Source organism: Oncorhynchus nerka, linkage group LG14, assembly GCF_034236695.1.
Source record: "Oncorhynchus nerka isolate Pitt River linkage group LG14, Oner_Uvic_2.0, whole genome shotgun sequence".
NCBI lineage: Eukaryota > Metazoa > Chordata > Actinopteri > Salmoniformes > Salmonidae > Oncorhynchus > Oncorhynchus nerka.
The window spans coordinates 71,357,119-71,370,387 of NC_088409.1; the positions used below are offsets into that span (position 1 = coordinate 71,357,119).

At 43.6% G+C, this 13,269-nt stretch overlaps 1 protein-coding gene across 2 annotated transcripts; it reads left to right on the forward strand.

The window, feature by feature from the left end:
* LOC115141824 (dual specificity protein phosphatase 14-like) lies at positions 1–8,697 on the forward strand. 2 transcript variants are annotated; one of them, XM_029681053.2, is made up of 3 exons: positions 1–301; positions 5,746–5,864; positions 6,665–8,697. In XM_029681053.2, the coding sequence occupies exon 3, from the start codon at positions 6,776–6,778 to the stop codon at positions 7,403–7,405; it is 630 nt and encodes a 209-aa protein (XP_029536913.1). In that variant the 5' UTR covers positions 1–301; positions 5,746–5,864; positions 6,665–6,775; the 3' UTR covers positions 7,406–8,697. The 2 variants fall into 2 exon arrangements, with proteins under 2 accessions (XP_029536913.1, XP_029536914.1); XM_029681054.2 differs by lacking the exon at positions 5,746–5,864.
* Positions 8,698–13,269: the final 4,572 nt, after the last annotated feature.

A 13,269-nucleotide genomic window follows, 5' to 3' on the forward strand; every position in this document is an offset into this window, starting at 1 on the left:
AGGTTCTTGCTTCAGTACCGAATGTTTTCCAGCGCGACACTGTTGCTGCGCGAACGTTGGAGAGCTGGCTGAAAAATTTTCATTCGCATGGAGTTCTCTCTCTGCTGACTTTGATATTTTTGTGATATTGTTACATACTTATTCTTTAATATTGTATTTTATTTCCCACAAGACTACGACTGTGCGAATTATCTGCTTTACCTACTGTTCAGAGTTTGAATCATCTGCAACCGCATGCCTGGAATCGTGCGTTAGCAACTCGCTTGGAAAATCATCGACTAAGGCAAAGTAAAGTGGTTTGGTAAGTTGGTTTATCCTCTACTGTATGTAGCCTATAGATCAAATATCTAGATTTAGTTGTATTCTTGTGATGATAATATTTTGTGTAAAACTCACATATTAGGCATAGCATAGCCTATGCATGTATTTCTAAATGATTTTCTACAATATCTTATAGTAGGCAGAGAAGGTATGATTTTCAGCTGGCCAAAGAGTGACAGTAGCGTATCAGTCAAGAGACCCAAACATGTCTTGCCTATATCGCTCTATATATATTCACAGTTCGTTTGCATAATTCGTAGTTATTTTATCATACCCTGCTAATTTGGTGTGTGATCCAGATGGGATAAAGCTAAAAGGGGAATAATGTGTTTGCACTACAATCAAATAGACTACCATGTGATTTACAAGACCTTACAGAAATCACAAGTCCTTGTATTCTTGTAGTCTACTGGAATGATGTTCAACACATGGCATACACGCACACCTATCCACTTTGTACACACACAGTGTAACAGGTTGAGGTTTCCATTCTCATATCTATGAAAGTAGCAGGGATGAAAAGGAGATGACTACTCAATAAGCAACAGCATGTATCTCCAACCTCTTTTTTAATACTGTACAATGCTATGGTCTGATCATCACAGGTAATGCTATACCTGTGACATAAAAATAGTTGTAGACTGTACAACACTCACTCACTCACTCACTCACTCACTCACTCACTCACTCACTCACTCACTCACTCAATCACTCACTCACTCACTCACTCACTCACTCACTCACTCACTCACTCACTCACTCACCCTCATCGTGCCAGCTGGCCATAGGGCAGCAACAAAGGCTCTCCATGTTAGTAAATGCATTATAAATACAGTGATACTTATCATATAATTTATACTGTGTATTCTGCCACAACAACCAATGAATGTGTTCAGTCTTTGTGTCTGTATCGACTAGAGCGAGAGAGATCAAATTACATACATTGAACAAATCAAACCCTTCAAACAGGATATTCTCAAACAATTCAACATAGCCTTATCTTATGCTTACTCTACCGCAATGTTCTGTCATTAAATTAGCTGGTGCTGCAGGTGGCTTGGGTCCACTTCTCTAACTGATAGAGAGGGACTTTAAAAAGGGGGCGGCAGGACTGTGTAGAGGGTTACATGGCAGCTTCCACAGACAGGAGACAAATTGCTGGTGTGAATGAGCAGCACCCAGTCGCCGGTGTCACAGGGAGGTGGTACTCTGCTCAGACAGGTGTCAAGACAGCCTAACCCTGGCCTCGTGTGAGGTGTCATCCCTGATATACTGGAAAACATACCAGAGCAGATTCTCATCTAGCACTTCAAGTTAGGCTGAAGAGGTTCCCTAATCTATGAATGCCCCTGTAAAACAACCCATTTCACATCACCTAGCTGGTGTACGGTGTGTTCTGAAAATATTCAGACCTCTTGACTTTTTCCACATTTAGTTACGTTACAGTCTGATTCTAAAATGGATTAAATTCATGTTTTTCCTCATCAATCTACACACAATACCCTATAATGACAAATCGAAAAAAAATACGTAAGTATTCAGACCCTTTGCTACGAGACTCGAAATTGAGCTCAGGTGCATTCTGTTTCCATTGATCATCCTTGAGATGTTTCTACAACTTGATTGGAGTCCACCTGTGGTACATTCAATTGTTTGGACATGATTTGGAAAGGCACACACCTGTCTATATAAGGTTCAACAGTTGATAGTGCATGTCAGAGCAAAAATCAAGCCATGAGGTCGAAGGAATTGTCCGTAGAGGTCCGAGATACTACTGTGTCAAGGCACCAAAAAATGTCTACAGCATTGAAGGTCCGGAAGAACACAGCAGCCTCCAGCATTCTTAAATGGAAGTAGTTTGGAACTCTTCCTAGAGCTGGCTGCCTGGCCAAACTGAGCAATTGGGGGAGAAGGGCCTTGGTCAGGGAGGTGACCAAGAATCCAATGGTCACTTTGACAGAGCTCCAGAGTTCCGCTGTGGAGATGGGAGAACCTTCCAGAAGGACAACCATCTCTGCAGTTCTCCACCAATCAGGCCCTTCATGGTAGAGTGGCCAGACGGAAGCCACTCCTCAGTAAAAGGCACATGACAGCCCGCTTGGAGTTTGACAAAAAGGCACCTAAAGGACTCTCAGACAATGAGAAACAAGATTCTATGGTCTAAAGAAACCAAGATTGAATGTTTTTCAGCGGCAGGGACTGGGAGACTTGTCAGGATCGAGGGAAAGATGACCGGAGCAAAGTACAGAGAGATCCTTGATGAAAACCTGCTCCAGAGCTCTCAGAACCTCAGACTGGGGCGAAGGTTCACCTTCCAACAGGACAATGACCCTAAGCACACAGCCAAGACAATGCAGGAGTGACTTCAGGACAAGTCTCTGAATGTCCTTGAGTGACCCAGCCAGAGCCCGGACTTGGAGAGACTTGAAATTAGCTGTGCAGCCACGCTCCCCATCCAACCTGACAGAGCTTGAGAGGATCTGCAGAGAAGAATGGGAGAAACTCCCCTAATACAGGTGTGCCAAGCTTGTAGTGTCATACCCAAGAAGACTCAAGGCTGTAATCGCTGCCAAAGGTGCTTCAACAAAGTACTGAGTAAAGGGTCTGAATACTTATGTAAAGGTAATATTTCACTTTTGTATTTTTTAATCAATTTAATTTAATCCATTGTAGAATAAAGCTGAAAATGAGGAAAACGTCAATGGGTCTGAATACTTTCCGAATGCACTGTATGTGACAATACATGACCCCCCCAAAAAACGTATAGATGCAGAGCCCTTTATTGTACATAGAAGGCTCTGGGTAGGTGTACAGTTCCTCACAGCTCCCATTTAGCGATAGTGTTCTAGAATAAAGAGTCATTCTGTGGGAACACTGTCTATGAGGGTGAACTACTATGAATTGTATTGTGAGAGAACAGTACACTACTGCTTACATCCCTTTCTGTTCCAGTCAGACAGCCACTGGTTGATTCAGGAATTTTCTGTGTTTTCAAACATGTCTTGACCAGCCGGTGTGAGTGTCAATGAGCTGCTAAATCAGCTGCACATGCCCAGTTCAAATCTGATTTGGAAGGTCCACATTTGGTGTGGGAGAAGAGCCAATTTATGAGGCTCCAGTTTTTCTGCAACGCGGCTCACGTTCCCCATTTGTGCTATAGGAGGTGGAACCGGACCAGAATCTCGCCATGCAGAGAGAGAGTCGAGATGTGCATCAGGGAATCTGTGATGGGCCCTGTGTTGACATGCCCTGAAATGAACACTGAGTGATGGGCTGTGTGTTTGCAATGCAGATGTAGGAGAATGCATTTCTGCCATGCCGAGTAGAGCCAAGCACCAGCCAGATGGCTGGCCTCAAGTGTGGTGAGAACGTGCATGATGTGCCTTGAAGGCAGATCGACAGATGGATATTAATGTTAACCCTGTGGAAGGTGCTAAACACTTTTATAAGGGTCCTGTAAATGTGTCTCAAGCTGCTCCCTCTATCAGTTTCATTTTACATATTTATTTTGGAGAATTAAACCACAGAGAAAATTCAATTGACAGAGAGCAATCTCTTTGCCGGCAGACAGTAGGTTCATCTCGATGATATCCCCTGCGTAGCCTCCTTCCCTCCTCCTCTACTCCTCTTCTCTACTCCCTGCCTCCTCAGCCCCTCTGCCCAGGCCAAGTCAGATATAAATAGCCATGTGGATGGAGGGAGTGAATGGCAGCAAAGCCAAGCAGTGGTTTTGTGCTTTGCTCCTGTTTCATTCCCTCCAGAAATCTGAGGGGGCAGACTGTATGTGAGCATGGCTAGGGTGTGGCTAGGGCGTGGCTAGGGTGTGGCTAGGGCGTGGTCGGATCATTTATTCTCTTCAGACACATGAAACAGCCTTTTCCTGCAATCTAGAGCCATAATCATTATGCCTAATTCTATGTCAAAATGAATGTTTCTGCTTATCTAAGCATACCTCTTGAGCTGTCTGTATCCTCCTGACTGGTGGTTATTTTAAATAAAGTAAATATGCTTCTCTGCATCTTTGCTCAAATCTGGAAAGAGATTTAAGGGAATGTGAGTCTTATTCAGTACATTTAGTAATTTAGTAAAAGTCTACCAACTTTGCCCACGGGCATGCCCGGTAACTTGATTGATAACCTGAAAGGTTGGGAGATTGGGAACCTATCTGGGCTAGCTAAAGCCAACTTCATAAAATTGCTAGGAAGTATTACAGAGAAACATAAAATAAAATAGAAAACGTCCTGAGGGGACAACTGCCCATGTGCCCCCTATGGGCATGACACCTCTGGTACAGTATATCCTGTTCCCTTTCTCCCATTAAATGTCATTTTGAATCAGTCACCATCTGTATATACAGAGTCATAGACTGCTCCTAGTGTTGCTGTCACTGCAGGTATTTTTGGTTTATCACCAACGGCAACTATGAGAAAGATTGGAGTCAGCTGCACCTAAGTGTTCCATGGCAACCACTGCATGTGTGAGCAGGCAAGATGCAGGCCAGAGTGAAATGTAGCTCAGGAACAAGGGATTCCGTGGCCGGGCTGAGAGGATAGATTTCTTTGAAGTTAGCATCGGAGGGGAATAGGATAGCAGGATGTGTATCAGTGCTGGGGAAGGAGGGAGGGAATAAGGGAGATAGACAACTTGCTCAAACTGGGCCATTGATGGGAATGCAGCCTCAGCCCTCAGTGAATGGCATTCTTGTGACTGCCATTAAAACGAAGCTCTCTGGTAGAAAGCAGGCGCTATCTGTCCTGGTTAGTGGCTTTATGATATGTGTGTGTGTCGTACAGAGAGCCTCAGAGAACAACCACATTGAGGTGGAGGGTGACATGGGGTGTGCAGGTGTTTTCAGCACAGACGGCAGATTGAATTCTTATTTCATGTGTTTGATTTGATCTGTGTGGCTTGTTAACCAGACTGTGGCAGAGAGGGAGAGAGAGCTCCCCCGGCTATTGTGCAAGGTGTGGATGGGATGACGCACGACCAGTGCAACAGTGTGGAAGGTAGTGCCTTAAACTCTGTGATCCCCCTAGATAACTAACTTCAATTTAAATGCAGATGGATGAAGGGTCTTTCATATCAGAGACTGGAGAGATTTGATCTGTATGCAGGAGCTGTGGAGGAGCTGGTAGTGTGTATCTGCCTCCAGAGGACTGATGTCCATATGGTAGAGGGAGACAGAGAGAGGCTGAGAGAAATGGAAGGGGACAGGGTGAGTCAGAAAGGCAAAGGGAGGAAGAGGGAGACGGGGAGGGACAGCAGGAGTAACGCATTACTCAGAATGGAAGACAGTAGCTTCAGTAACAGTTCTTACTGTGCAGGGGACAGTGTTCTGGTTCCATGTACTGGAAGCTACTGTGTGACCTGTTACAGGAAAACATCCCCAGCCCAGTGTATTTGAATTGTTTTTGTGTTGTTCAGTTTGTTCTTATTAGCCTCTTCTATGCTGTGATGGGGCAACTGGCTCTCTGGCTCCCCTCCATAGATGCCTTAAAGGCATTTTACAGCCACTGAGCCACCACAATACCTTCCCTGAGGGGGTAAGTAGACCCTGCCTGGTACTGGCACTGCGGGCCACACACACATCTCTCTCTCCTGGCGAGGGATGACTTGTGGTAACATTTGCCAGACACAGAACTTTTCTGTCACAGCACAATGTCATCCAAAAAGATCCTAATACCCAATTTGATGAGTCATTGCAAATAGCTTTAATGGCACCCTGCTGATGTAGTTGTATAGGTAACTGCCAAAATAAAGGAAACACTTGAGTAAATGAGGGATACAACATATATTGAAAGCAGGTGTGGTTCCAGAGATAATTAAGCAATTAACATCCCATCATACTTAGGGTCATGTATAAAAATACTGGGCAGGCCATTATATTGGCTACCATGGCTATGCCCCCATAGGATGACCATGCCTCCATCTGCAGGGCACGAGTGGTCACTGAATGGTTTGATGAGCATGAAAATTATGTTAACCATATGCCGTGGCCATCTGTCACCAGATCTCAACCCAATTGAACACTTATGGGAGATTCTGGAGCGGCGCCTGAGACAGCGTTTTTCCACCACTAACAAAACACCAAATTATAGAATTTCTCATGGAAGAATGGTGACAAGTCCCTCCAATAGAGTTCCAGACACTTGTAGAAATTATGCCAAGGTGCATGGAAGCGGTTCTGGCTCGTGGTGGCCCAGCGCCCTATTAAGACACTGTTGGTGTTTTCTTTATTTTGACACTTACCTGTATGTTTGCCAGTCTGAGAGTGGTCATCACAAATTGAATTTAAAAAAAAAATGGAAAAAACTGAAATTGGGATGTGCCTTTGTTGTTTTAGGTGAATCTCCTGCTGTCTGGTTCTGCTGTTCCAACATGACCTCAGGCTACTGAAGACATCCCTGTTATTCCTCCTGCTCTCTCTGTATCACTCCTAGTACTTTATTCTCCAATGGGTTCCCGCAGTCAAGGTGGCTTTTTCCACCATCACCACCACCACAGCTCGGTGGTGCCCACAGCCGTGCCCAGGCTTCTCACAGAGAACGGCAGTCTGCTAGGGGGCATTGCCCAGATCACCCCTAACCTCTTCCTGAGCCGGGGAAACGTGGCGTCCAACCGAAGCCTGTTGCTGTCCAAGGGCATCACCTGCGTGGTCAATGCCACTATTGAGCTGCCCAACTTCAACTGGCCCCACGTGGAGTATGTAAAGGTACCCCTGGCGGACATGCCCCACTCCCCCCTCTCCCTGTACTTCGACAGCATAGCTGATAAGATCCACAGTGTTGGGAGAAAGCGGGGAGCCGTGCTGGTGCACTGTGCTGCAGGGGTGAGCCGCTCAGCCTCCCTGTGCCTGGCCTACCTGATGAAGTACCACCGTGTGTCTCTGGCTGAGGCCCACGCTTGGGTCAAGGCCCGCCGGCCAGTCATCCGGCCCAACGGGGGCTTCTGGCGTCAGCTCATCGACTACGAAAGGAAGCTGTTTGGCAGGAACTCTGTGAAAATGGTGCAGACGCCCTACGGGGTGATACCTGACGTCTATGAGCGGGAGCGCAGGAATCTGGCACCCTACTGGGGCCTGTAGAGGAGGTCTGGGGCCTCGCCAAGGGGGGAGGGAAGGCGACGGAGAAGAGAGTCCTCCAGGGCTGCCGGTTCATGCATGTTCCCCCAGCAAGAGATGCAGAGTGAGATGAAGCGTGTGACTGTCTGTCTTTGTGAAGCTTAATTAATGAATGCATTGGGATGTAGGGAGTCTTAGTAATCAGTCACTACACTGCAGACTGGTTACTGGTGGGTGATGCTACACTACACTGCATCAACCCCCGTCTGTCTGTCTCTGAGAGGAAGCAAGGCCTCCTCAAGTCTGGAATCCTCAGGACCAAAGGAGTAACAGAACCATGACCAAGCCAGACCCCAGATCAGCTGACATGGCCAGACCCAGACTGTGACTTTAGAGTCTAGCTTAATGCCCCAGACTCTGGGAAGGTGTAGGCGGTGCTTTAGACTCAGCCATTTTGACAGGCAGCGGTGTGACTCACTCAAGTCCTTCCCCGACGTAACGTCATGTGATGGTATTGTGCCAGTTTTGCTGTTGTCTTTAATGTGAGAACTAGCAGCAGTCCTGCTCTGTTTTGTTTGACAAATTGAATTATGTTCTTGAGAGAGAACTGAAATCAAGAAAAGATATGGTGCACAATGAATATTTAAAGCTGTTAGTGTATACACATTTTAATCATGACAACATCTAAGGCTGTTAGTGTATACACTTAAAAGTCCCTACTTACTATGGGGATGATTGTGCAGAATATACTGTATTGGTACTAATATTGTACAATATTATGCTATTTTAGAATGTCACCACCCTCTGTTAATAGGAAGACAGTACTGTGTTAGGGGCTTGGGAGAATCACAGTTTCTATTTCCCTATTTTTGCCTCATATTGATGTTTAAGTGAAATGAGGTCCAAGGAAGAACACAACCAGACAGTCCTGTGCTTAACTGGTGTACTGTCATTGATAAACCTTCCTAAGAATGCTATACCTTACACACGAAAAGCTTTTAAATAAAATGTTAACATTACTGTAGCAAGTGAACAATGCCCTTGTCAAAGGTGTAAGCAGAAAGCCAAGCTTACATGAATTTAGTGCTCTATTCAATCTATCGCTGAAGCGTTACAGATTGTGCAATAGAAATGTAAAGGTAATTCCCGACTGAGCCAGATTTGTATCACGCTGTAACGCTAAACTTGACATGGATTGAATAGAGCCCTTAGGTTATGAAACTAAGGCAATGAATGATTAACAAGCTCATGTAACGGGTTAGCTCATGCAACTGTTTGTGTTTGAAATGAATAATAAACGAAATGACTGATATGCATTATTGTCAGTTTATACTTTGCCCTGTAAATATGGAATAGTGCTGAAGCAGAGTAACATAATGGATCCAGATACAGTGTGACTACACTGAAAATCTATACATGGAGTATATCAAACATTAGGAACACCTCCACAAACCGGTACACGTGGCTGGCACCTACTACCATCCGCCGTTCAGAGGCACTTAAATCTTTTGTTTTGCCCATTCACCCTCTGAATGGCACACAAACACAATCTATGTCTCAATTGTCTCAAGGCTTAGAAATCCTTCTTTAACCTGTCTCCTGGATTTCACAAGTGACATCAATAAGGGATCATAGCTTTCACCTGGTCAGTCTATGTCATGGAATGCGCTGGTCTTAATGTTTCGTATTCTCAGTATATATGGAACGTTTAGAAAAGGTAGGACTTTTATGAGGGATTTTCAAGTCCCTCAGTCGAGCACCTGATTCCCTTTTTGTTTAAGCCGGGCTGAAGCGTGTTTTGGGTTCACACTTTTTATTTGATTGATAATGGTCAATTCATCCATGGTGTTGTAAAGTCATCGTCATTTTGAGAGCCAATCAGTCGATTGTAACTGACCATGGGAATATTCATAGTAATTTTCATGGTGATACTCAAGTTCTTTATTCAGACCAGTGGAAAATAAAGATGTAATGAGGTTAACAGTAAGTTTAGAATAATTGCAGAATTTTTCACTTTTGATAGATCCTGTTAAAGTCCTACTATCCAGCTGTGCCAACAATGAGGCTGGAATGATTATAACATGGTTCTCTATAGCCACAAAGACAATTCAGATTGAAAATGCACATTCTTCCAAGTTAACCGTGTGCTCTCTGTTTCTTTGTGACTTTAAACGTCTTGATATAAAAGTGAAATCTGTACACCGGCTCCTTCAACAGAAGACCATGGATGCATCCCAAATGGCACCTTTTTCCCTATATAGTGCACTTCGTTTGACCAGAGCCCTATGGTGTCTGGTCGCAAGTAGTGCTCTATAAAGGGAATAGGATGTCATTTGATTTGGGACGCAGCCTACTGATGTTGCTCACAACAATTTCCCTCAGAGAAGTCTTCAGATGTCACAGCAACATTCTATCATTCATTCTCATTTGGAACGGCCACGGGGAACCAGACAGACAGGGATGGGAACTATTTGTCTTGTGGCCTATTCTACTGAGGGATCTCCAGAATGGCCTACACAATAAACAGCATTAACCACACAGACACTGGCTCCATTAGATGACAGGCCAAGCGTGAGGAAGATGCAGGAGTGATGGGCCCAAATTATACCTTTCTTTATCAGCTTACTTCCCCCAATAGACTGATGCTCTGTGTGTGTGTGTGTGTCTCTCACTCACTGATTCTCAGGGAATAGTTAGCCATCCTAGAGTAAAGACATGTTTCAGCAGCAGCAGAATATGACCGTCAATCAGGAAACCAGTAAGCAGAATGATCTACATTACCCTGAACATCACAGACAGTAGACTGGGCAACAGTGCTGTGGTGCAGGCCATGCAGAACAAACTGCTGTGATGAATGTCGTTAGGCTGTATGTAGGAAGGAGATGTGTCTGGCAAAAGGGCTCACAACAAACTGCCTGCCTGACTGCAGCTTAATACGCTTTGCAAAGCTTGGATGGTTGCACTCACATCAAGTTGGTCTCTTTAGAAGATCCTCCATTTTAAATTGGAATATGATCAAATACAAATGATGTGAACAATCAAATAATATTTTCATGACACTAACATGGTAGCAATGTTATGATGCATCGCCTCATATAGGAACGTGTTCATATTCAAGTATTTTATTTAGCCTTTATTTAACTAGGCAAGTCAGTTAAGAACAAATGCTTATTTACAATAATGGCCTACCCCGGCCAAACCCTAACCCGGACAATGCTGGGCCAATTGTGTGCCGCCCTATGGGACTCCCAATCACAGCCTGGAATTGAACCAGGGTCTGGAGTGACACCTCTAGCACTGAGATGCAGTGCCTTAGACCGCTGCGTCACTCGGAAGCCCAAACTTGAATTGATGCCCTGAACACTACAGATGTAGGATCTTAATTTGAGCCAATTTGTTACAGCAGGAAAATAATAATGCAGCACCAGGAAATGTGAATTGCACTGAAAAAATATATAAACACAAAATGTAAAATGTTGGTTCAATGTTTCATGAGGTGAAATAAAAGTACCCAGAATTTTTCCATACACACAAAATGCTTATTTCTCTCAAATGTTATGCACAAATTTGTTTACATCCCTGTTAGTGAAAATGTATCATTTGCCAAGATAACCCATCCACCTGACAGGTTTGTCATATCAAGAAGCTGATTAAACAGCATGATCATTACACAGGTGCAACTTGTGCTGGGGATGATAAAAGGCCACTCTAAAATATAGTTTTGTCACACAACACAATACCACAGATGACTCAAGTTTTAAAGGGAGTGTGCAATTGGCATGTTGACTGCAGAAATGTCCACCACAGTTGTTGCCAGAGAATTGAATGTTCATTTTTCTACCAAAAGCCGATTACAACATAATTTTAGAGAATTTGGCAGTACGTTCAACCAGCCTCACAACCGCAGACCATGTGTAACCATGCCAGCCCAGGACCTCCACATCCAGCTTCTTCACCTGCGGGATCGTCTGAGACCAGCCACCCGGACAGCTGATGAAACTGAGGAGTATTTATTTCTGTAATAAAGCCCTTTTGTGGGGGAAAACTCATTCTGATTGGCCGGATCTGGCTCCGCAGTGTGTAGGCCTATGTCCTCCCACGCATAGGCCTGCGCTCCTGCCCAGTTATGTAAAATCCATAGATTAGGGACAAATTCATTCATTTCAATTGACTGATTTCCTTATATGAACTGTAACTCAGAGAAATTGTTAATTGTTGCGTTTATATTTTTGTTCAGTATAATTATGTGGATTGTAAATGAATGGATATTTTTTGTATAGGTTGATACATTATACATTAGGGCAAATGTGGAAATTGCAAACTTTAGAAGCCTTTTTAAACTTTGAATACACTACAAGTTTGCATTTCCTGCTGTGCAAGAAAATTCTCATCAACAAAAGAGTGATCAAATTAGATCCTACATCTGTAAGCTTACTTTTAATTAAAACAGCTCATACAGTTTTTTCCTGGTATATATCATGCTTTTCTATTTAATAACAAGGTACAGACGGAGAGCATAGTCAATATTCGGACAAATAATAATCACGCTTGTTACACCATTGATGGGATAAGAGAAGGCTGCCGAAAAGGGACATGATTTTCTAAAGCAATCAATCCTCATACAGGATGCACTTTGTATGACAATACCTTGACAGCAAATGAAAACTACAGTAACCTTAGTAATGGTCACCAGGTGCAGTGGTGCTGTTAGTGATGAACATGAACACTGAATCAATGCCTGGGCACAGTAATCAATTGCTGTGGCAAGCAAGCGCCGTGGAGGAAAAATGGTGGGAGAAGGTGAGGAAGAGAGAGTATACTGTATGTATGAATGACAGACTGAGTTCATGTTCATTTGAAAGTTAAACTCAATAAAAATGGAGACAGAATGTGATGGGTTATGAATAGCACAAGCATCATCAAAGCAGTTATATTTGTCCTCATGTTCATTCCAAAACCATTTGGTACGACGACTTCTATTGAAACACAATCATGGATGTTTCAGAAAACGATCACAGAATTCTTGCTCCTTTTCCATAGTCATATAGTCAAAGATTGAAGTTCAATCGAGAGAGGGAGACTGACCTTGAAGTAATTCAATTTAAGCAGGGGTGGATGAAGTCATTCTTTCTCAGTGATCGGTTGACTGAGTGGGATTCTATCCTCTCTTCAAGCCTGCCTTTGACTCATCTATCCATTCCCCTTTAGAATGAACACTGATGAGCTCTAAATCCATGGCCCTACCTCACTGTGTTGTCTGGATCAGTTTATAGAAAGGACATAGATGCTGAATACTGTCATCTAATTGTAATAAATAATTAGTGATTAATACATAGTAAGGATTTCTAATAGTTTCATCTTGTCATTGTTAAACTGAACAATTGAAAGTGTCTGTAGGAGATATCTGACTAATCTTGTCAGTGCCTTCTTCAAAGACCCATATTTGACCAGACAGGGGTTTCAAATTCTCAAGATCTTGGACACTCAAGTGAAAATCTTCACAGATCTCAAGTCATGTAAGCCTCAAGCCTTTTTAAATCAGCAAAACTACAGCTCAGTGTGAAATATCACCCAGATTAGGCTGTGAACACTAGCTTTCATGGCCGATAGGATGTTTGTATGAATTCTAAAGAAAAAAAGGAAAATATACATTTTTCTAGGGACATCAAAGTAATAAAAATCTCCACTTGAGAATTAAGGGTAAAGGCATTACTTGCGAGTCAGGCGAGCAAAAAATCTGCCTTTAATCAATACTGTAACTGACAATGGGCAGCCTGTGGCTGAAGAATAGCAGTCAATACAGTAGGGTAGCACTCCCTCCCATCTCTCCAGACCCATTCTCCTCAGGTGATCCTCAGAGGCACAGCCCTGCAGACAATACTAGGCAT

What these genes read in the sequence shown, in the direction of transcription:
- LOC115141824 (XM_029681053.2), top strand. Translation starts at nt 6,776, where the DNA reads ATGGGTTCCCGCAGTCAAGGTGGCTTTTTCCACCATCACCACCACCAC.